The following is a 24906-nucleotide window of genomic DNA, read 5'->3' on the forward strand; positions in this document are numbered from 1 at the left end:
TCTTTAGACCAAAGTCTGAGATCGATGGCAAGTCAGGCTTTCTTATAAATTATCCCTAAGAAGTTTAAGCTTACCGAACAGCCACCTGTTCTAAACCACCTGCTCTAAGAACTTTACAAATACTAAATTCCTACCATAAGCCTTCACCCACTCAGCATGGCCACCCTTGTGGTACACAGATAAGGAAAGGAAGCCTAGTGAGATGGCCAACTTTCTCACAGTCATCATCTGGTAAGAGCCTGACTGAGATAAGGTCCTGACAGCTGGGTCCAGCCTCAGTACCAAGATGCTCCGCAGCCTCTCTTAGGAAGTTGTTAAGCCAGCTTAATAGGTCAAGGTCACAACCTGAATTACAACCAAGAACCCACGAGGTAGATTGTGATCTCCATACTGCAGTACCAGAGATCATGGGCGTGTACACACTCTCTCACACAGAAAGACAGACACGTACACACATATATACACATGGTACCTAAAAAGTTATACAAAAATGTTGAAGCTGTTGTTAGCAGAGCAGGATAGTACATTCATAAATCCAAGTACTAGGAAAAGCTGGAGATTTGGGAGTTCAAGGTCACCCTGGCCTATATGAAACTGAAGTAATGAACATAGATACACAGACACAGAAACAGACAGAAAGACACACAGCGAGGAAAGTCTGTTACATTGAGGAAACAGTCCCAGATTTTTAGAAAGTTTTCTGTCTTCTAGCAATGTTTTGAAATGTTGTCAAACTCCAGGATGTGCCAGTCTAGTGGATAATCAAGATTTCTATACCATGTCTTAGTAAAACTCTGACAAATAGCTGGACACCTTTAATTCCAGCACTTGGGAAGCTGGCGCAGACAACTTCGAGTTTGGGGTCAGCTGGTCTAGGACAGCTGTGGCTATTATATTTACAAATAAATAAATAAATAAATAAATAAATACCCCCAAATAAAAACTTCACAAAGAACTATCCTTAGAAACTTGGGTAGTTTGGAGACACTCCTGCTGGCCACACACTTCATGCTTATCAGCCCGTCTAATCCATGCATATTTACTGAGGGCTTTGGTGTACCAGGACTTGCCCACGTGCTAACACTGATGGGGGGGGGGGGCAGAACAGCACAGGAGCTCAGAGTGGAAGAGGTCAGCAGTCCCTGAAGTGAGTTAAGAGGGCCTGAAGCAAACCTGCCAGGAGAACAATCCTTGGCTAAAGGAGGGCAAGTTTCCTGGTTTTTAGAACTCATCTGGGCCAAACATTACAGTCAAACCATATGAGCTGGCCTTTTCCAGTTAAACGGGGCGCGTAGGGACGTTTAAAGGTGCCAGGGAATTATAGAGAAAAATTTTAAAAAGAGAGAGAGAGAGGGAGAAATTGGCCAAAAGATTCAAATCAGCTGTAATAGAGAACCATGTAACTAGGCACGTCTGACCTAATGTAATGCCCAACACTATGAAGTAAATCCCAGAAAATTATACCAGAACCAGTGAAAATATTCTGGCGAAGACGAAGGGCATATCCCTGCACCTCAGCAACCACCGAGGATTAAAATCCAGCGGACAAGCTTAACTGTGCTCGGCAGCAGTGCAATGGACCAGACAGGCTCTGCCCACGATCCAAAAAGGAAACCTGAGAAATGAGACGTGGTGGGAAAGAAACAACTGTGAGATTCTTTGATCAAGGTAATTACGAGTCCAAACAAAACTCCAATACGAGAAAACCACTTCAGTGTGTGCTGCCCAACACCCGTATCAGCAACCACTACTGCCTCCAGCACACCCATAATTAGACTATCAGTCAACACAACCCAGAGCAGAGTGCGCGCTTGACTCATCTCCAGTACCCCCCACACCACCATGCCCAGTAGGCACCCAATAAATACTTGTTGCATGAAAGAGTGAGAACACCTCCCATAGCAACAGGCCCAGACTTCTCCCTCAGAAGGACCTTTCTCCTGAATTATAAGTTAGGGCAACTCCCTGGCAAACCTTTCAAATAAATTCAACAAACATTTATCAAGTGCCCAGAATGTGCCAGCGCTAGGCATTCATTTGGCACTGGGATGTGAAGAGGACTAACGCGGTCTGTAACACCCCAAGGGGCTCGATCTTGAACAAGAACACAAGCCGTAAAATCAAATACAGTGGGAAAACGCCATGGAGTTTGACCGGCTGTGGGAACTCTCCAGAGTGAGGGAACGGGTAATTAGGCAGGAGGCAAAGAAGAGGGTGAGGCCAGAGAACACACAGAAACTTGGTTCCAGCTCTCAGCACAACACCTGCGCTCTCTCGGGTGCTCTAAAACCCAGAAGCCCAGAGGCTCCCTCACATCTACCATGGCAGTGGGTGCAAGAGCCCAGGGTCATTTCATGGGACAGGCGCCCTCAGCTACTGCATTTCTTGGGAAGTCGCTGCGCTGTGCTACACGTTCCAAAGCCGGGTGGCGCTATTGATGTTCCAGGGTTACAGATAAGAATCTAGAAGCTCTGAGAAACTGGGAAAACAAAACAACCGTAATCTCGTTCACCCATTAGGCAAGAGCGCGCCACAGGGTATGTATGACACCAGCCAGCTGTGGACTTACTGGGTTCTGCACAGACTAACACACTGTGCACTGTGGGAACACAACTAAAGCCATGCTTCTGTGTACCACCAAACCCTTTCCTCTTAACAGGACAGCTAAAGAAGCCACCCCCACCCACCCCCCCAGCCCTCCTGGTCACACACCACTGAACTCCACCCTGAAGGCAGGATTCTTCTCTCTCCTCATTCCTCCAGGGCTCTTCTGTGACCCTGTAATAATTACCTATTTACTTTCCTCACGCCACCTCTTCATCTAAACCTGACTTTTCTATCCTTCCTACTTGTACCCTCTGATTGGTTTTGTCCAGCAGAACTAGGGACAAGCTCACCTGAGCTGCATAAAGCCTCCAGCTGTTCATTAGGTCAACTGCAAAGTGTTGGTGGCTCTCTCCCACGAAGGGAAGCAGGAGGCCATGGGTCTGTTTCATATTCATTTTGTTTTTAGCACCTAACCTTAGATCACAGGTTTTCTCATTTGCTGGTTCTTTTTAAAGAGGCTGGGGGCAGAGAAAGCCTAAGAGCTGGTTACTCTCTAGGAGTCTAGTCCCCAGCACCCACATGGTACCTTACACCCACAGGAACTCCAATTCTGGAGGATCTGATGCCCCCTCTTCTGGCCTTTTGTGGGCACCAAGCAGCACACAGTACACCTACATACACAATGTAGGCAAAACACAACACATAAAATTAAAATGCTGGGGCTGGAGAGATGGTTCAGTGGTTAAGAGCACTGGCTGCTCTTCCAGAGGTCCTGAGTTCAATTCCCAGCAACCACATGGTGGCTCACAAGCATCTGTAATGGGATCTGATGCCCTCTTCTGGCATGTCTGAAGACAGCTATAGTACACTTATATATAATAAATAAATAAATAAATCTTTAAAATAAAAATTTTAAATTTACAAAGCATTTCAAGATAACACAGACTGAAGCAATGTTATTTGTTTCATTTTAGTTTTTTACCTTAATCCTAACCCTGGCAAGGTTTCTGAAACTTGCTCTGTAGACTAGGCTAGCCTTGAATTCAGAGAATTGCCTGTCTTTGCCTCTGAGTGCTAGCATTAAAGGTATGTGCCACTACTGCCTGGCTCAAAGTTGTTTATTAAAAAAAAATAGTTTTATTGTTGCTGAGGCAACACTTCCTAGTGTGGTTCTGGGTACATACAGGAATTCAGTACAGGACCAACTCAGAGACAGCATCTCAGTAAGTAGATCTAGAGAGTAGGAACTCAATATAAAGAGTAATAGTCCAGGCATGAAATGAAAGTATTTATGGATCTAAGTTTAAGGCCAGCCTGGGCTACACAGGAAAACCCTGTCTTAAAAAAGTCATATACTCAAATTCTCAAAGAGCTCCATCCACCTGCCTTTGGCTCTCTAATTTTGGGACTAAAGACATACACCACCATGCCCTGCCTTGTTTTCAGTATTTCTAAGGATGGTTTTTCCTTTTCTTCTTTTGGTAAATGAAATCCTAGGATGGTTTCTGAGGTACTCTAGATAGGAAAACATGTTGATAAGATAAAACCTTGAGTCACAAGGATGGAAAGAATCCTTACAGTTCTAGGTTACAAGGGAGTTAAGACAAAGTTTTGGCTGTAAACAATGTCCACAATCTTGTTTAAGATTTTTAAGATAGTTAAAGGTTGGGAATTAAGGTTAAACTCAAGGGCAATTTATACATATTTGATTGCTATCTAACATTCTTATTTGAATATCTTTTTTAAAAAACATTCAAGCAGACTCTGGGTGAGGCTTCCTTCCCAGGTACCCAGGGGTTTCCAGGAGTTTGAAGGATAGCCTGGGCTAAACAAAGAAAGAGAGAGAGAGAGAGAGAGAGAGAGAGAGAGAGAGAGAGAGAGAGAGAGAGAGAACATCATTTGGTTGTTTGTTTTTGTGGCCGGCATTGTATAGGCTGGGTGCGCTCCAGCCTGACCGATAGCATAGGTTGGCCCTGAACTTCTAGTTCTCTAGTGTCTGCCTCTTCCCTGGGCCAACACACAGCAGAGGAGCTTTCTCTGCACTGAGTTTCCATCTTCAGCCTCGGTGATCACCCTGATCCTCTGTAATCAGCTTTTAGCTCCTCCTGGCACCCATGAGGAAAGCCTCAACCCTCTAAAATGGAGGATCCCAAAGACAACCTTCAGGCCAGCATGTTCCTTAGAGGTTCCCTTTCTTCTTACAGGTCAATCCGCATCCAGAAACAAGGAAAGCCTGCACTCTCTCCCAAGCTATGCACATTCAAAGTTTTCAACAATAGCACTATCTGCTGCAAAGAATGCAGGAATTTAAGGCAGTTCTGGAATAGAGATTGGGGGAAGCCGGGGTAAAGCTAAACTCGAATATCAAGCCGTTCTGCGGGCTATTCCTATAGTCTACCACCTGGAAGCCACACTTTCCAAACCCCTCCCAGCAGAGCCAGGGCAGCCAGGTGTGATGGGCACTGGACCTGACCTAACCGGTCTCCCACCTCCAGCTTCACCAGGGCTAATCCACTGCACCAAGAGCCTGCCAAGTTAGCTTGCCTCCCTCCCATCTTCAAAGCTTCCAAAGGCGCTCCTACAAGACCCGTGACCAAGGTCAAGAGCCTTAGACTCTGACCCCTCCCATACCTCCCATACCAGCTGGTGCTGTTATCTCTCCGTTTTCTCCCACATTCCTTTGATTTTTTAAACTTCCTTTTCTCTAGAGACTGTCCCTGTCCCACCTAGGCAATGACCGGGAGATATAATCTAATTTTAAATTTGCAAACCTGGCATGCTGAGAAATGCCGGTAACATCAGCCTCAACTACTCAGCAAATTCAAAGCCAGCATTAGCAAGTTAATGCTGGGTTATTCTGTCTAGAGACCACTATAAAAAGAAACAGTATTTCTCTGTGTGAGAATCCCAGTAATAGGTAGGCAAAGGCCAGTAGGTCTCTGAGTTCGAAGCCTACCAGACTCAGTCTCAAAACAAAGAAATAGTGATTCTTTTTAATTGCCCAGGCTAGCCTCAGATTCACTACATACTCAAGTGGGTCTTGAATTTTTGATCCTCCTGCCTCTAACTCCAAAGTGTTGGGATTACAGAAATGTGACACTACACCCAGTTTGTAGGCAGTACTGGGGATTGAACACAGGGCTTCAGACAAAACAGTACATCTTAATAAAACACACTCAATTAGTGCTTCACTTAAACCAGTCACAAGGGTGTCTTTACGCTCACTTGCAGTTAGTTACGGAAGGAAGATGCAGTGGTACTGTCTCTCGGACTAATACTTGGAAATCTATGAACTTGTCTTGTTTCTAACTCCCTGGTCTCAGTGTGGGTCACTGATTACCTTTCTGTCTCTAGTCTTTTTCTCTAGCTGAGCCCACTCCCTCCTTCCCCTGATCTGGGAGACATAACCGATTATTCCTGCAGTAGAATATGCTCCAGACTCTTCCAGAGCAGCCATCTGCTTCTCTCCCCTAGGGGGGAACTCAGTCCCGGTGACTACAAGGCCTTTCTCCAAATCCCCAAACACAGTCCACCAGGATCTACTCGGTGTTCCCAACAGTCTGCAATCAACTATCATAATCACAAGGTCCAGAGTTTAAGTTTCCTTTGATTGTCTTAAAATATATATAATATCATGTGTACATCAAACAGCTTTCTGCCTGTGTGTATGCCTGCAGGCCAGAAGAGGGCATCAGATCTCATTACAGGTGGTTGTGAGCCACCATGTGGTTGCTGGGAATTGAACTCAGAACTTCTAGATCAGTCAGTGCTCTTAACTGCTGAGCCATCTCTCTAACCCCAACTTCCTCATTTTTAATTAAAATGAAAATGGAGAATTGTTAGCAATTCCTCTAGTCCCTGCTCACTAGCTACCTAGCAACAGCTTGCCTCTCTGCCTGCCTGGTACTAGCCAGGAGCTAGATGTAAAAGAAGATTGTTCTTATCTACATCTGTCCGTCTGTCCATCAATCCACCTGCCCATCCATCCATCCATCCATCTATCTATCTATCTTCCCTTTCTCTGTTCCCACATGGCCTCTTCCTCTCTCCCTCTCTTTCTGTCCTTCTCTGCCCTCCCCACACCCACCCCCTTACTTTTCTCTGCCTCTGCCCCTTTTCCACATCTCCTTCCCTTCTCCCAATAAGCTTCCTTTCTTTGTAGGCCTGCTGCATGGTGGTGATTCCTTAGAACACCTTGGCCAAGCTGCTAGGGTGGGTGCTTCCTCCTGCCCTTTTACAAAACACAACAGTGGACACTGGGAACAGAGCCAGCCCCAACCCTGGAATGGTCTCCTTCTACTTCTGACTTCTTTGTAAAGTAAGAGGGAAGTATGACTCCCATCCACCTCAAGGGGGTTTCCCCACTGCCTACTACAGCCTAAGGCCTGTTCAGACATGCTGCCTCTCTGGAAGAGACCTAGTGGTTTCCATGTCCGGTTAAAAAGGCTCCTACAGACCCCTCTCTCCATCCCACCGATCCTGGGCCTGAGGAACCATGGTCCCTTCCTCAACGCTCTCTCTGGTCTTGCTGCCACTTTGCTGCTTCCTTGCCCACCTGACACTCTGTCCCACCTGCAGAGCCACTGAGAGGTGGTAGCACTTTTAGGAAATGGGACCTCGAGTCTGGAAGGTCCCTGGGTGTGTCTGTGAAAGGAGATATGGAGGCTCAAATTTCAGTCTACCTCTCCTTCATGCCCTCTGTTGGATTTCCGGCCAACCCAACGTGGGGTGAGCAAGCCTCTTACATATAGATATTGAACCAACCCATGACAAATTGAACTGTCATAAGGGCCAAGCCACAATGAGGTGAAAGCTCCAAGAAAAAGAGCTGAAAGGAGCTGCTCCTTTGGGGCTATATCAGTGACAATACAGTAACTGAACATTCTCGTTTTCTAAAGGGAGTCAAAGATAAACACTTCGCCTTTGACATTTATTAACTAACATTTGTAAATGTGTGCACACATGCATGTGTAGATGGCACATGGCACTGGGAATAAAGCCCAGTGTAAAAATAGTTTATCGAGTAGCATCATAAATTTACCTATAAAGCAAATCTTTTATCCACAATTTAAAACACACAAATGTTGACCCTAAGTGTATAAATGGGGGAGGGAAGGGTAATTATATTAAACAACTTGAATCATTCTACCCCCAAACCCACGACGTGTACACTTATCTAGAAGGAAATAGTAGTTTTATTTTGTTTGTTTTTCAAGATAGAATTTCTCTGTATAGCCCAGGCTATCCTGAAAGTTACATCCACAGGTTTCCCCTGCCTCTGCCTCCAAATTAAAGGGGTGTGTCACCACACCTGGCAGACAAAAAATTATCTCACTTCCAGTAAAAATTAGGATCCTTCCACTTCAATTTTTGACTTTCAAACACAGGGCATGACTGCACATTTACCTATAAGAACCCCAGAAACCCACGGCCATCTTGGAACTAGCTGGGAATAGCCTGTGGCTCCTGCTGCCAACCTAGAACAACTGTCACACCCAGTTTATACAATTCGAGGAATGAAACTCAGGGCTTTGTGCTTGCTAGACAGGCCCTCTGCCAACCCAGCTGCATTCCGACCTTATCCTTTTTTAAAGGAAAAGAAAACTCCATGTTTGCGTCCCAGTTGGCTGGAGTGAGTGCAGTGTCAATGAAGGCCTGAGACAGTGGATCCTTTTGGAGATGGTGTTACAGGCAGTTAGGAGCTGGTGTGGGCTCTCGGAACTGAACTCTTGATTCTGAAAGAGCAGAGAGTGTTCTCAACTGCTGAGCCACGTTCTTGAAATCCACTCTTCTGCTGAAGGACTGATTTATCTTTCACTGAAGGACGGGTGACTTAGGTCAAGGCTCTCATCAAGATGTTAGGCTGGAGAGATGGCTCATCGGTTAAGAGCACTGACTGCTTTCCCTGAGGTCCTGGGTTCAATTCCCAGCAACCACATGGTGGCTCACAACCGTCTGTAATGGGATCTGATGCCCTCTTCTGGTGAGTCTGGAGACAGTGACAGTGTACTCATATACATAAAATAAATAAATTCTTAAAAAGTTAGGGTTTACACACACCCCCTGCCACTGAGTCAAAGATGCTGCAAACCATGGAAGGGACAAAGCAGGTGACTATGGAGGGATGGGCTCAATATCAGACCCAGCACAATACACACAGTCTCCTCCTCCCTCCCAAAGAGCTCACCTCTCTTTTTCTTCACAATTCAGAAAGCCAATTATAAGACTACATGTGGCTCTTGCTCACCTCTGTTTTCTCCTTATGAAAATGGACCCACCTAACCAGCAACACTCAGAACCACAACTAACCTGTGTGCACTCAGAAGCCGGACCCACAGCATGCCCTCAGCCACGAGGTACACAGAACAGCGACCACCGGCGGGGTCATCCTCAGACTCTGCAGCCACCCCAGGCTGCCTTCCTGATTTATATAGCAGTTGTTCCCCCTCTTCCACCCCAGCAGTGGTTCCAGAACAGGATGTTGCTCATAAATCTCTCCCAGTAGCTCGCCTACCACCCACTGACCAGCTTGTTTTAACAAGAGTGGGGAATTCCCATCCCCCTCGGTATAAAGCCCTCTGAAAGGTCACCAGTGTCCTGTTCCTGAGATCTTTGCCCATCACAGGAACCCAACAAGCATGACTACAAAAATTCTACAATGTACTATGAAGGAATGTCAATTTCTACTTCAAAACATTCTAAATCCAGGCATTAAAAAAAGAGGGAGGAGTTGAGTGGGAGACACCTGGAATATGAGCACTTGGAAGGAGGAAGCAAAAAGATTAGGAATAAAAAGGCTATCTCTGGAAAACTTTGGGACCAGCCTGGGCTACATGAGGCACTGTCTATAAATGAGTAGACAAACAAAAATAAATTAACAACAGAAACAGATTAAAAATAAAAAGGGCTAAAGAGATAGCTTAGAGGTTAAGAGCACTGACTGCTCTTCCCGAGGTCCTGTGTTCAAATCCCAGCAACCACATGGTCACCATCTGTAACGGGATCTGATGCCCTCTTGTGGTGTGTCTGAAGACAGTGACAGTGTGCTTACATATAATAAATAAAATCCTAAGAGAGAGAGAGAGAGAGAGAGAGAGAGGGAGAGGGAGAGAGAACATAACTATTCCTGATGGCAGAAGTCAATTTTCTTTCATTTTAAAATTATTTATTCATTTATTGTGTACCATATCTAGGGAGACTGCTAGCCCTCAGTGCTGTGGTTTCCAGCCTTCCAAATGCTTCGACCCTTTAATCCAGCTCTTTATGTGATGACCCCCAACCATAGAATTATTTCATTAACTACTTTATAACTGTGATTTTGTTATTATGAATTGTAATATAAACATCTGATATACAGGTCATCAGACAATTCCTGTGAAAGAGTCACGAGCCACAGGTTAAGAACCAGTGATTGCCTTAGAGACAAAGAGTTGATATCCTTAACTGTCTCTGTTCCTTGTAGCAAAAGCCCTCTGGACTGAGCCACATCCCCGATCCTGCACAGCTTCTTACTAAGTTGTCACTGAACTGTTACTCTTTTCTCTTTCTGGGCATCCCCACCTTCTCACTGTCTTTGGAAACCTCAGCACATTTGAGATCCATTTCCTATAGAATAATATGTATCTTAAGCACTGACCTGCAATGAACTCCAGACAGAAAACAAATAATTCGGCTCCCTGGCTCCAGGCACCTGGGTCCAAGCCTGAGTCTAATACTTAGGTCCCACCAAGTAAAGGAAGGAGAAAAACCAACTACACAGATCTATCCTCTGACCCCTATTACACACCACTTAACCTGTTTTCTGTTTCCTTATCCTGATCTCCAGGTAGCAAAGCCAAGGGACTAAATGGGTCACTCTTGACATCTGTTTTACATTTAATTTACCAACCAATCCTCTTCCAATCTCCTGAAAGTCATGCAGATTCCATTGGGTTATGTCCAAACCTCTCATGGACCTTAATTATCCTCTTGGGAGGCAGAGAGACAGGCAGATCTCTCAGTTTGAGGCCAGCCTGGTCTACAAAGAAAGTTCCAGAACAGCCAGGGCTACACAGAGAACCCTGTCTCAAAAACCCAAAAGCAGAATTAAACTTGATCAAACCACAGACACAAGCAAATTTCTCCAAGCTTGTCCTTCTGATATGTATCACACCACATGCCCTGCACAGGTCACCTGGCTACTCTTCCAGAGGACCCAGGTTCAACTCACAGCACCCATATGGAGACTCACAACTGTCTGTAACTCCAAAATTCCAGGAGATATGACTCCCTCACACATACCTACATCAACACACACAAAACAGTAATAGACACATTATTTTTTAAAAAGACCCCCAAATTACCCATCGGCACATTAATGATTCTATTACTATCAACTTCCTAGATGCCATCACAGAACATATCTCTTCCAAGCAGAGATGGGTGGTCTTGACATTTGGTCTACAGTTGTTCTCAAAATTATAGGCTCAAAAATTCTATGACAGGGAAAGATGGAAAACCAAACCCAACATACACCGTCCCTTCCATTTTTCTTGTAGCAACTATGCAGAAATCTGAACATTAGCCTGAGCATCCTGACCACAGACAGGACACCCATCATGACGTGACACTGACAAACTAGACATAGATGAGTGCTGCCTTCTTAAAGCTGTGACCCTTTAACACAGTCCCTCACATTGCAGTGACCCCCCCACACTATAACATTATTTTGGTTGCTACTTCAAAAGTGTAATTTTGCTACTGTTATGAACAGTAACACAAGTATGTAGTATGCAGGATACCTGATGTGACCCCCGTGAAGGGGTCACTCGACCCCTAGTGGGGTCGTGACCCAAAGATTGAGAACCGTCACTGCTGTTCCCGATATTAAGTGACTTACAGGTGACTTTCAGGCAAGAGGCTTTCCTGAACTTTAATTTAGTTTAAAAGCTCAGTAAAGACAAGTAGGTCACTGTTCACACATTTCATACCCAGGCCTTAAAATACAGTCGTCAACAGTCCTGTCAACGAGAAATAATTATCTCACAGCAACAGGCTTTGATACAAACCAGCAAACCAGGTACTTGTAGGTTGATGTTAAGGCAATAGGGATTGGACAGTGGAGAGATAGGCAGGCAAAGAGGCTGGAGGAGCAGAAGAGAGGGAGAGGAGGAGATTGAGGAAAAAAGATGGAATCCGATGTGTATGTTTTTCTTGGCTCATCTCTAGCTATGATAAGGTTATTATGATTATTTTTAAGAGTTTCTATGCATCTAATCTATCTCATATAGATGGGCAGTTTATATCTTTGTCCATTGGTTGTAAGCTTATTGTGTAGAGGGTTTGTGGATTGAGAATTTAACATGTAAAACTGTTTGATAAGTTAATAGATATGAGATGGTTGTACAGGGCAGTGGAGGAAAGGAACACACCAGAGCGATCGTAGTCCATCTGAAACAGAAGCAGCAGGCGTGGTGGAGTGAACCTGCCTGAGTTCTTAGAGGTGATGACATGGAGCGCCAAATTAGAGATCCCTGCAGTGCCAGATGGCCCCTCGGGAGCCGGCACTAGAGAGGGATAAAAGGTTACCACTTTTTAATACCTACTGCAACAGGTACTAACTCAACAAACTTTTGGATTGATTTTCACAAGAAAGGGCAAATAAATCCTGTTAGAAGCAACCCACCTCCATGTCAGCCTCAGTCCTCAACAGGGCAGAGAAACAAATGTGCATATTATAATTTAAAATGGAATTTAACTCTTTTGGAAATCTGAAGCATGGCAGGGCAAACACCTAATGACAACATCTCTTCCTAGTTACTCAGATGCCAGCTTGGGCAGGTGCTTCAAAAGGGCACAGACCTGTCCCTCTCCAACTCCCAGTGGCCCCAAACGTCTTACCTATTCAAACTGGACATCTTTGACACTGGGGTCTCTGCACAGGCCTGTTGAATGTATAGCTTAATTCTGGTTATTTCCTTGAGAAAAAATAAATTATCATGTAGAATCTACCTGCCTCCCAAGTGCTGGGATCAAAGGCATGTACCACCACCGACAGGCTTTTAAAAAATAATTTAAGGCTGGGCACAGTGGTACACAACTTTGATTCCAGCACTGGGGAGACAGATGCAAGTAGCTGTCTGTAAGTTCCTGGGCTAGCCTGGTCTACAGTGAATTCCAGAGCAGCTAAAGCAACTGTCTCAAAATATCATCATCAACAACCATTGTTGTTGTTGTTGTTGTTGTTGTTGTTATTATTATTATTATTAATGTACCATTAATGTAACTAGCATCTGCTAGATTTGTTTTCATTTGGTTTAAGACAAGGCCTCTCATTGTAACTAGTAAGACCTTAATGCAGAGTATCAAACCTTAAAAAAAAAGAAAAAAAAAAAAAAAAAAAGCCAAGCACTGGCACAATTGTATTTGTATACATTTATGCAAAAATGTTTAAATTTTTTCTTTTATCTTTGTTTTTTAAAATAAAGTTTAAAATTTTTTAAAAAAATATTTGTTTATTTACAAAAACACAACAAATATATTTCCTTATGACAAATACATTGTTTGCTAGGGAAGTATGAAATAAAATTAATATGCATCTTCTGTGTAAAAAAAAAAAAGACAAGGCTTCACTATGTAGCTCTAGCTGTCCTGAAAGTTACTATAAAGACCCAACTGACCTCAATCTGCTGGGATTTAAACACACACACTTAACCGTATCTTTACTGTACAAATAAAGGAACAGTTTAGAGAGGATAATTTTGCCAGCTTTATACATCTCAGGGGAGAAATTTCAAGACAGGATTTTCTTTACGTAGCCCTGGCTGTACTGGAACTCACCTTAGACCAAGCTAGCACCACACAGCCCAGTGAAGGAAATTGTTTAAATGTATTTTTTGCTCTGTTTTGCACTTTTGCCTCTGAAGCACTAGTTCCCACTTGGAAGTCAGTACCCCATTCTTAACTTAAGGAGATTTCCTATCTCAGGCATCAAGAGGCCACTGGAGGAAAGTAAGTCCCAGCCGGATGTTGACAGTCTAAAAGAGGAGCAGCTGCAAAGTGTAACCGTTGGGAGACTGATTGATCTGCAAGGCCACCACCTGGCACCTGTGTGTGGCTGCACAGACTGCAAGCAATCTGCGAAACACCACCTCATGAGTGTGAAACTGGTAGAAACTGTGTGTGTGTGTGTCTCTCTCTGTGTGTGTGTGTACAGCTCTGGGAGAATCTAGGCAGGAGAGCCACCTCCTCCCTTATTTATATTTTTATACTAACATCTTTGCCCTGCCATATGGCTCTTTAGCCTCCTGAGCTCCCTCCCAGGTAATCAGTTTTGTGCCTTCACTAGGAAAGGTGTTTCTGACTGTGGTAGCCCTACTGAAACAATCCCTTAGGAACAACCTGCTATCCAGTTAACAGTTTCAGAAAAGACAGCTGATGCCAGAAAGATCTAGCACAAATCTCTCCGAGGCAAGCCAGAATGCAGTGTTTCCCTGACTCCCCCACTCCTACTACCTAAGCAGCTAATGTGTAGTTGGGTTTGAGTCGAGGTCTTAGGGGCCCAATAACTGTAAGACTTAAAACAGGTATGGTGCTTCCTGCCTGTAATCCCAGCACCTGGAAGACTGAGGCAGGAGGGTTGCTGCTGAGTTCCAGGCCACCTGGAGCTATAGTGCGGTCTTGTTTAAAAAATCTAAATACCAATAAAAATTAAAAAGGTAACTTGACTGTCTGCCCCAGACTAATCAACTAATTTGTTTGTTTATAGTAGATGAAATGTAAATCTATTAGGCGCTGTAAGATTGAGATGAGAACATAGTCAGAGCCAGAATGAAACCCTGAATAAAAACAGGAAGAAAGAAACATGAGGGGGGGGAGGAAAGGAGAGGTGTTTAAGAAATATAGCCCAGAGCCTGGCTGTACCCATTAAATATTAGTTGCTCAAGTAAATATTACTGGCTCATGACAGTGGTCAGTGATGCAGCATTTTCCCAGGATGCCCTGAATTTTAGCCAAAGCCTAGTAAAGAGAAAAGTGCTCTAAACACTGGGTGTGCATAGCCAATGACGTGCATATCTAACTAGCAGGTGTCACCCACCCTTCCCCTTAGATGGATGAGAGGGACTTGAAAATAGTTGAACACACCTCAGTGGGGCTGTGTTTTCCCGCTGCCAGCCCTGCAGGAACTCTGAGCTCTTAGCCAGCTGGGACCTGTCCCCTTCCCCACTCTTCCAGCTAGTAGAGAACACAGACAGAGGACTATTACCAAATATTTGCCAAGTCAAGAAAGCATTAGAATTCTCAGGTGACCAGTGCTGGGCTAGCCCTGCTCGGCGCTGCTCAGTCAAGAAAGACAACCTCTGGCCTCCCCGGCAGAGACCAGCAGAGCTGGGGCAGAGAAGCCAAGCAAGGGACCGTGCAGTTTACAGAGGGTGAGCCCTAGCCTTCAGGGTTGTGTGTGCCCTCCGTAGGGCCAACAATCCATGTCTGAGTTGCATAAAATGTGACCTTGGCATTGTCTCTTTCAGCACAGTGAAAGGTTCAGTGCCAGCAACAAGCTAAAGGTTTTGAGCACATGCAAAGTCCTGTAACTACATAAAAGAAACAGTCTTTGAGTGAAAACTTGACAATTACTTTTGGATCATTTTTTTGCATACTGCTTGTTTTCCTTAGAACTTAGCTTGGTGTCCTGCAAGTGAGTGTTTCTTCTGGTGTTGGGGTTGGATGGGGAGGGAGTGAACTAAAAACTCTTAGTCTTCCTAGAACTGCAGGACTCAGAAATCCCACTAAGCCTAGTCTTACAGTAATGACAAAAAGGATCCCTGCAGGGCCACCCCTGCAGGGAGCGATTTCCCAGGAGTTGAGAGCCAGTGAGTAGGTAACCTCTTCCCCAGCCTACAACTTTAACAAAGGTTGATCTTCCAGGAAGAAAAGCAAACTTTCCGGAGCAGCAGCTAGGAAACCCCATTTTCTTTTAAGTAAAAAACAAAACAAAACAAAAATCCTAGAGGTCATCCTGCAGCTTTGTTTACAAGTAAGAGTGGAGAGGCCCCCATTTATCAGCCCCAGGAGATTCTTTTACACTTTGAAGTGAAAAGGGTGGGAGTCCATTGTGATTCCGACTGCAACTCTTTCACTTGCAAACGATGCCCAGCCCCCAGTAAGAGCCTACTGTCAGAAAAAAATTCATGACCTCTGCCTATTTCTCGAAGTGAGAGAAGCCCTCACAGACCTCACAGACCTCTCCCTCCCTCCCTCCCTCTCTCTCTCTCTCTCTCTCTCTCTCTCTCTCTCTCTCTCTCTCTCTCTCTCTCTCTCTCAAGTCTCCAGCACACCCCTGTGCATTCCAGTTTGGTCTGCCTAGAACAGCCACTTTCCCCGACCCCACCCAGAGATCAACCTCCGGCTATAAGCCACCCATCTGGAACAACTTTCCTAGAAAAGCCCCAGGGGTCTAACCTTACAGATCCGTCCAGTGTTCCTCCCTTAGGGCAAGGCGGTTGTTTTCCCAACGTAGAGTGTAAAGAAAACACGGGGCTACACTCACTTTCAATGGATAGCACAAGGTACCTAGAACCCCTTTCACCAGTCTGACCTGTGGAACTTTCTTTTAAAGAATTTTAAAGCAGCTAAGGAGTCTGAAGGGGTAGACAGAAAGAGGGAAACAGGGGGACTTTCATTGTTTTAGGGACGGGGTCTCTGCTGTCCTAACCACCCTAGAACTGTGCACACCAAGCTGGTCTTAAACCCAAAGACCCTCCACCCTCTGACTCATAAGTGCTGGGACTCAAGGCATTCTGCGTCTCTCACAGCAAGCTCAGGTGACTCCGGCCTCAAGTCGCACACTCATTGAGCCTCTGCTGTTTTCAGGAAGATGAGAACGGAAATCCAAAATCACGATTTGAAATGATACCCCAAACTTGTGAAAATCGGGGGGAAGTGGTATTACAATTCTATCTCTAATCCCTGAATTCTAAAGGAAGGTCCCAACCAATCTCACAGGATAAGAGAGGTCACAGCTGAGCTGTTCAGACACAAAGGATTCTTCCTCCCTTAGCATCCAACAGAATCCAAGCACACGCCATCCACTCCTCAGCAGAGAGCATGGCCCGGACAGCGTGCTGCGCATGGAGAGCAGGGACTAGATTACGTCATCAGCGTCCAGGTGTCAGCACTCCTCTGGCTATGACGAAGTCAGGGGGCAGGCCGAATGCCAATAAATATGAAACCGCCTTAGGCTCAAAGACTTGTGTGCTTACCACATCTAAGGATGACTCTGGACACAGCTGCCTCACAGGCGCACACGTCTCCTAAATACCCACCCTCCAAAAAACCCCACGTGCACACAGTTCACAGTAGAAAAAAAAAAGCACAGGAACAGTAAGAGAAAGATACAGTGGCTTATTATTTGGTGATAAAAATGAATGCACGCTACTAAGAAAAGGTTAAAAAAAATAAATCTGGGTTAAAAGTATTAATGTGTATACTTAAAACGGGTGGAAATTATACCTTAAGTTTATCACACATGTCTAAACACTAGCTACCGATGGCTGTGTACCTTGTTTGTAGGTAGGAATAATAGGTTTCTGAAAAGGCTCACCCTTCTGTCTAGGGTCTGACTGCTAACCGAACCATCAGCCCAGCTGAGGGAGAAGGAAGGCTGCCTGGGTGAGAGACTGGTGTCAGAGTGAGGGTGTGAGACAGTACAGGCACACAGCACAAGACGCCTCCTGAGCCGGTTTACTGAGGCTCTAACAGTTAGTCAATCAACCTGCCTTTGTAACTGTGTCAGGCTTTAGATCCTGCCCACAGTTCCTGTCATGACTCTGATGACAGGTCATATGATCTTACTGGGAAATGACTCACTACCTCTTTTTCTACAATTTAATCCCCACTTCCCACACCCAGATTAACTAATCCTTCAGTAAACCAAGAAAAAAAGAAGATTCCCTCCTATCTGGGACAAACCCCAAACTAAACACCTTATCAAACGCATCAACTCATTTAAAGTTCCAGGGACAGTGACCAAAACCGGCCAATCAGCTGCATCTTGTGCCGGGAGCAGCAAGCAGCAGCTTGTGAATTAGGCCAGAAACTCCTTCACTTGGAAAACCCTGGATCTGTCTGTACACTCCCATCCCATATTTCCAGGTGTGGATTCATTACAATGCCCAAGCCAATCACTATTTCCAGAAACAAAACAAAACATGGTTAACAGCCATTAATCTCTTTAGTAAGTATGTAGCGCTTCAGCCCTAGGTTTACAGGCCCTGGGGAAAAATCCGTCTGAATAATAGGTGTTAATCTGCTACATACCTTGTAGCTTCCTCAGTAACTGGCACTCTTCACTATTAAGTTACACAGTATTGTGGTTTTCTGCAGGAGGAAGACACCACTGACCAGATCCGAGATAACAAAATACAAGCCCTTTGGGTTCCCCAAACACTGAGACACTTCAGCACGACTTCTAAGACAGAAGTATTGCCTTTCATGGATTAAATCAGACCCCAACAAGCTGGGATACAGTAAACTCTGAAATAAAATGTATTTCCCTCAGCTATAAAGCAAATATTTCCTGAATATTTATTTCAGCTTCACTCCGGTGCCAGTGTTGCACCTGAGCCCAATCCCAGAAGATAATTTAACACACAGTATGAAAAATGTCAACTTTACCTTGAAGATTCACAGAAGAAAATGAGGAGTTATAGTGATTGATAAGTAAGAATAAGAATCAAGCCCATGAATGAAATAAAAAAAATTTTTTTCTGCTTCAGTAAGAGGGGAAAAAGCAATTAGAAACTCCAGTCAAAACTGCATGAATTAAAGGAGGGGTGATTTAAAATGTGGCTTGAATTTGAGCTCGCTAGTCACACACATCCATTGTCCTCCTCAATGAGCTTCTCTATCTAAAGTCGTGGTTCTCAACAGGGGTGTTTAAGACCATCAGAAAATGCATATATCTGCATTACTTCTCTTCACAGAGTAGAATTAAGATTATTAAGAATTATGGTTAGAGGAGGGTCACTACAACATGAAGAACTGTTTTTTTTTTTTTTTAGATTTATTTATTTATTATATATAAGCACACTGTAGCTGTCTTCAAACACACCAGAAGAGGGCATCAGATCTCATTACAGATGTTTGTGAGCCACCATGTGGTTGCTGGGATTTGAACTCAGGACTTCTGGAAGAGCAGTCAGTGCTCTCAACCACTGAGCCATCTCTCCAGCCCAAGGAACTGTTGATACAAAAATTTATAAATGGACTTAGCTGGGCATGGTGTCACATGACTTTAATCCTGGCACTTGGTAGGTAGAAGCAGGTGGATCTGAGCTTGGGGCTAGCCTGGTCTGAAAATCAAGAACAGCCAGGGCTGCAAAACACCCTGTCCTAAAAAAAATAATAACAGCAACGTGTAGTTAAGGCTGTATTTACAGATGGATCAAAACAGTAAAAGGTCAAAAACATTGAATGTTAGGGGACCCAGGTTGACCAGATGGTTATAGCTGGGCATTAATTATACAGAACAGAGAAATATCAAGACTTTGCGCAGAGCCAAGCAACAAAGTATATTGGCAGGGAGAAGTCTTATAAACCTGTAGGCTAAGGGGATCATCATCTTGACATTCTGACAAAGGCATGATGAAAGCCACTGGGGGAATCAGACTAGAGAAACTGATGTCTAGCCTAAAAAAGCTGAGTGCTCAACCCACACAGAGCGTTAAGTCTTCATAGTCCCAGACTGCAGGAGGTGGAGACAGGAAGGTCAGGAGAGCCAGCTGGGCTCTGGGCCACTCCAGACTACATGAAACTCTTAAAGACAAAATATGACTGGAGAGATTGCTTAATGGTTGTGCACACACCGCCCTTGTAGTAGACTAGAGCTCCTCCCCACACACACACAGTTCATAACAGAACCAGGGGAATCCAACACTTCTGGCCTCTAGAAGCACCTAAACTTATATGAGAAAGCACATGTACATACACACATGTATACACACACACACACACACATCTTTTAGAAAGAGAATATGTATGCTGAATCACATGTATTCCATTCCATCTGAGTAACATTCCAGGGTTCCTAAAACCTAAAATTTTCAAATCTCTAGATTGCTCCATGAAGTATCTTCAGATCATCCTCTTGGAATTCTATGAAGAGCCAACCAAAGCCCATATGTAGACCAGATCCACCATGAATGCCACCAGCTTACAAATTCTCATAAAAAACAAAACAAAACAACAAAACACAACCAAACAAAAAACTGAAGCCACTTAAGTGTCAGCTAGGAATATAGCCATGGAGTAGGAAAGACCTTTGGAAGTACAGTCAAAACCAATCTATAAAGGATAAGACATTTATGCAAAAATATAAAACATATGTGGAGCCAAAATTATGTGTTGTCCTTGTTGTAGGGAAAGAGAATGTACTAAAATTCACAACAGGACTGCCAGATCACAACACTGAATTCCCTCAAAGGGGAGGAAGCAGGAAGATCACACTTGGTCCTGAATTCCCAGGCTCTATTTTTTATTAATAAATCCTGAGTGGTGTGAGTCACATTTTATTTTTATTTTTATGTGTTTTTGAATAGCTAATTTAAATGACTTAACCATGTTATTGAAAATTCTTTCTGGATATCCCTGGAGGTGTTCTTCAAGACTGTATCAAAAGTTAGTACAGAGCACACACCACTACACAATTAACAGCTGTCTCTGCACTGCAAATGCCAAGTAGAAGAGATGAGGGAGGACAAAAATCAAGTACTGGAGAGTTCTCTCCACGGAAGCACACATAAAGACATCCATTAGGCTGGGTATTTTCCTAAAGCCAGTAACATAGGCTCAGGCCAGTATCCTGAACACAGAATTTGATGATCTAGCTAACAGACCCACATTTCCCTCACTCCATGTAAGTTCCTATTTGACACTGAACTTCTGATACTGCCCCCCAGCCCAGGAATTACATCACACCCCACTAATTCCCGGAGATCTGCCTGTCTCTGCGTCCCAAGTGCTGGGACTGAAGGCACCCCCCCCGCCCCACCACACACACACACACACTCAGCTCACTTGCTTGGCTTTTTGAAACAGGGCCTTGCTATGGAGCCCAGGCTGGTCTTTCTATGTGGTCTAAGCTGGCTTAAGACTCTAGAGTACAAGTATCACCATGCCAGCTGGAACTCCTTAGGACATCAGATTGTAGCGTTACATGTCATTTTCAACCTTAAATTCTTTTGAATCCTGGACTCCACACTTACCTGCTGCTGCTGCTGTCCTTAAAAGCCATTGCTGTTGGGTCAGTGGAAGGTGCTCATCTGGAAGAAAAACAGCAACTGTTACACATGCGCCCGTTAGTAAACTACACCCAGCTTGCAACCACCAAGATGACGAAATTTAGAGCTCACATTTGAGTGAGAAAATGGTTCCTCACAAATACAAAATGGCTAAGAAATACTGTAGAAAATGCGCATCATCCTTAGTCATCAGGGAATTGAAAGCCAAAACTGTGATGTCATGTTAACCCAGTCAGAGTGGCTAAGACTAAGGAAATGAAAGGCAACAGATGTTGGTGGGACTCCACTGCACACTCTTAGACGTATACCCAAAGAATTCTATTTCCTACTGCAGACATGTGTGCTTAACCATGTTAATCCACATGACTGCTCACCCATGTCAGTCGGTGCTCTATCCACAACAGCTAGAACATGGGGAAAGCCTAAGATGCCCCTCAGAGGTCGAATGGATAATGAAAATGTGGCAAACACTTATAATGAAATTCTGCTCAGCTGTAATGAAAGAATGAAATTTGTAGGCAAAAGGTTGAACTAGAGAACATCATACTGAGCGAAATAATGGGGGCCCAGAAAAGACAAATGCCACATGATCTCACTCATACGTATCTCTGAGAAACAAATCACACATTTGTGTGTTCAGAAAGGAAAGGCCTTGAAGCACAGGAGAGTAAATAGAGACCATTGGAAGAGGAGGATCTTAAGGGAGAGGGAGAGCAGAGCAGAGGCATGACAGGCGAGGGGGATGATACCAGGGGGTTTAAGCTGGGAGAGAGATAGAGGGTAGAGCAGAAGGTGTTGGGGGGGTCAACTAATACTAAGGATGTTTGAAAAAGACATACAGGAATCTTCTCTTCTATATACTTCCATATACTTATATGGAATTTAATTTGACCCAGTGGGATACCTCCCCCTAAGTTGTTGGCCAGGGGTATCCATAAAGTAACTCCCCCAAAATAGTACAGCCTACTGCCATTGCTCTCGGTTGCCTACCAGGACTTCCTGGTAAGACCCTATTGCTAAAGACACACTTGTTACAGGTATTGACCAGAACTGGCCAGTTTTCCCAATGCTGGAAGGTGCTGTGCAGGCTGCTGGGAGAGGAAAAAAAATATATCAATGGTCATATTCACTTATAAATCCTGTGAACTGGAACACTGACCAGTAATAGAAAAAAAAAAGCTCACAGATACAACAGTAGACAACTATGCTGTGACCTACTTGTTTCTGAGTAGATTTAAGCTCACTCTACAGGAAGGAACACACTTGGTACTGTAAATCTGGCCCAAGATCCATGGTTGTGGGCTCACAGGTTACAGGGACAGATCTGCTATATTTGAAACAGGCACTTACTACCCAGCCATTGATAGCCTGGAATTCACTACGTAGATCAGGCTGGTCTAGAACTCTCTGAGATCAGCCTTTGTCTCTCAAGTGCTGGGATTAAAGATGTATACCACATCCAGCTCACCCCCTACTAGTATTGCTATAGAGTATCTAACTAAGTTACATAGTATCTCTATTACAAGGTATCTAAAGTTGTATCTCCCTACTCATAGATAGTGCAGCTCTCAGACCTTATCAGTAAATTTCTTTGTGCAATAGAATGTAGTTAACCCAGAAATTCACATGGGTCAAGTGCAGAAACCAAGTGTTAGTGGAGTGCTTGCATACAAAAGGGTCATCTATATCACACCTCCTCCCCAAGGCTCAGGGAACATCTCAGAAGAGGGAACATAAAGGTTACAAGAGCCAGAGGCCAGGGAAGACTGAAACAAAGTCTTTCAGACTTGAAGGGACTACTCATCAGCCCAGCAGCTAAGATGTCTGCACAAGACCTGGGTGATATCAAGCCAACCCACACTGCAGTATGGGGTAGAAAATGAGCCCCACCCCTAACTGAGGTGCTCAAGCAGTTTTCAATAAGAAAGAGTAGATTTTCCAGGGTGGGTAGACTAGACTCCAGTGGATGAGTCCCACACATAGTAGCATAGGGCAGTACAAACTGAAGTTCATGGGAAATCAAGAGAAAAAAAAAAGAACTTGAAGTTTGGGGGTAGGTAGATGGGGATGGATCTGGAAGAAGTTTGGAGTGCTCAAAATGTATTATACAACATTCTGAAAGAGTAAAACTATTTTAGAGAGAAAAAAATTATTCTTCATTAACTTCCAACCTGAATGAACAAAATAGCATATTTTAGAAGCCAAACATTACTATGAATTTTGAGGCTGCTACTCAAAACATTTTAGAAGGAAACAAAAACATGCATAGGTTTATTATGGGAAGGAGGGAAGAAAATAACATTTCTTGAATGTCAACTTCATGCCTAGTGTTATGTTAGGCCCTTTGAAAAACGGTGTTTCACATAAACAGTATGATAAACTTTCTGAAGTACACACTAATATCCCATCTTGCAAATAAGATTAGGTTTGAAGCCATCAGCCCAAGGTTGCAGGTTGTGTTAGCATCCTCGACAGGACTAAGAAGGAAAGGGAAGAGGTATTGAGTGTGCAAGAGAACAGCTGATTTTCATGTAAGACTGTAATGCTTTGAAGAAAAAAGTAGGGGAACATATACCCCAGCCCCTGTGCCATGCCTGCCGCCGCCACCTGGGAAAAGGGTCACAGTGCCTGTAATTATTAAACATGAATTCAATGTTGTAAAATGTAGGTTGGCTAGGCATGGAGGTACATGCCTATAATTCCACAAGAATTCAAAGCTGGGCTAAGCTATAGAGCAAGTCCCTGTCTCAAAAAAAAAAAAAAAAAAATGTCCAATTGGCAATCTCCTCCTCCTTTTCTTCCTCCCCTTTCTTCTTCAATTTCAAAACAGGGGCTCAGAAATCACTGTACAACAGAGGTTGCTTGATTTTCCTGCCTCTACCTCCTACAAGTTGTGATTGCAGGCATGTGTCATACACTGGCTTAAAATAAAACTCTTAATTTGTTCTCTGAAAATGGGAGCAGGTTTTAGGAAAATGCATTTGTTCTGCAGCCTGTGCGGGCAGTCTCGGCACTATCTGTGTCTAGGAATAACTGAGTAAATGTCCGCAGCTATTTCCTTTCCTTCCTGTCTATTTGTAAATTGGCTGCACTTAGGCTAACTTGCCTCACTGTTGTTTCTTTCTGTGTTTTCTTCAAGCATTAGTAAAAGCAAGATAGGTTACCAAATTACTTTAATGATTTATCACCATTTGATACAAATGGCAACACTACATGAAATCTGTAATCATTTTCAATTGTCTCTTGTAATTAATTTGAACTGTTACAATTTCTTCTTAGACTGGACCACTGTGCAGAATTTTCCCTAGGCAATGCTGGTGGTGCTGATATGGCCTTTGATGTCCCTCTTCACATCATTTAAATCATCAACTACAATGTTTCCATGCTGGTAGACATTGTTACTGTTATCTCCTGTCTCAAAGACTGCAATGCAGCAGATGGTACTTTACCTTCCACACATACCACAGCAGCTGTAAGGTTTTCAGGGTCAAACATTTTTTTTAGAGTCGGTTCTCCAACTAGTTACAGTGGCTTTAGACATGTTCTACAATCTCCAACTCCCTATCTGTTTTCATCCTTCTCTGACGCTGCCTCCCTTTTCTCTTTTCCCCCCTTCCCATACTGCTAAAGGTTTACTTTCTGCCCCCTCCCCTCCCTGCTCTCACTCTTGCACTCAAGTCTATAATGGAACTCCCATGTGTGATTCTGCTGATAAAGAAGTCCAAACTGTTTGCAAAGCAAGGGCATCTACCCGTAGGGCGTCTACGATGTTATTAACGACACAATCTAGAAATGGGTAGGGAATCTCAGTGAGGGACTGTCTAGATCCGTGGTCCTGTCTGTGAAGACTAATTTTTTTTAAAAAAATAATATATTAAAGATAGGTTTATTAGGAAGCTGCTCTTGGGTGGGTGGGTTCACTAGCTCCAAGAAAGGAAGACCCATTCTCACCTTGCCCCAAAGGGGAAAAAAAAAAACAGGAAAACCCAACCAACTAACCAAACAAGTCAACCAAAAACTGTGTGTGTGTGTGTGTGTGTGTGTGTGTATGTGGTCATTTGGGGGTCTGACATGTAACAGCTCA

The 24906-nt window shown here is 43.9% G+C and overlaps 1 protein-coding gene across 1 annotated transcript in view; it reads right to left on the reverse strand.

Annotated features, from left to right (window-relative positions):
- Positions 1-24906, reverse strand: part of AFF1 (ALF transcription elongation factor 1) — a 145834-nt gene that overhangs the window by 108219 nt on the left and 12709 nt on the right. The window contains exon 2 of the mRNA XM_080925477.1: positions 20787-20843. Coding sequence (XP_080781603.1) covers positions 20787-20815 — 29 coding nt within the window. The 5' untranslated portion in view covers positions 20816-20843. The remainder of the gene's footprint in view (positions 1-20786; positions 20844-24906) is intronic.

Source organism: Micromys minutus (genome assembly GCF_963924665.1).
Source record: "Micromys minutus genome assembly, chromosome: 11".
In the NCBI taxonomy this organism is placed as follows: domain Eukaryota; kingdom Metazoa; phylum Chordata; class Mammalia; order Rodentia; family Muridae; genus Micromys; species Micromys minutus.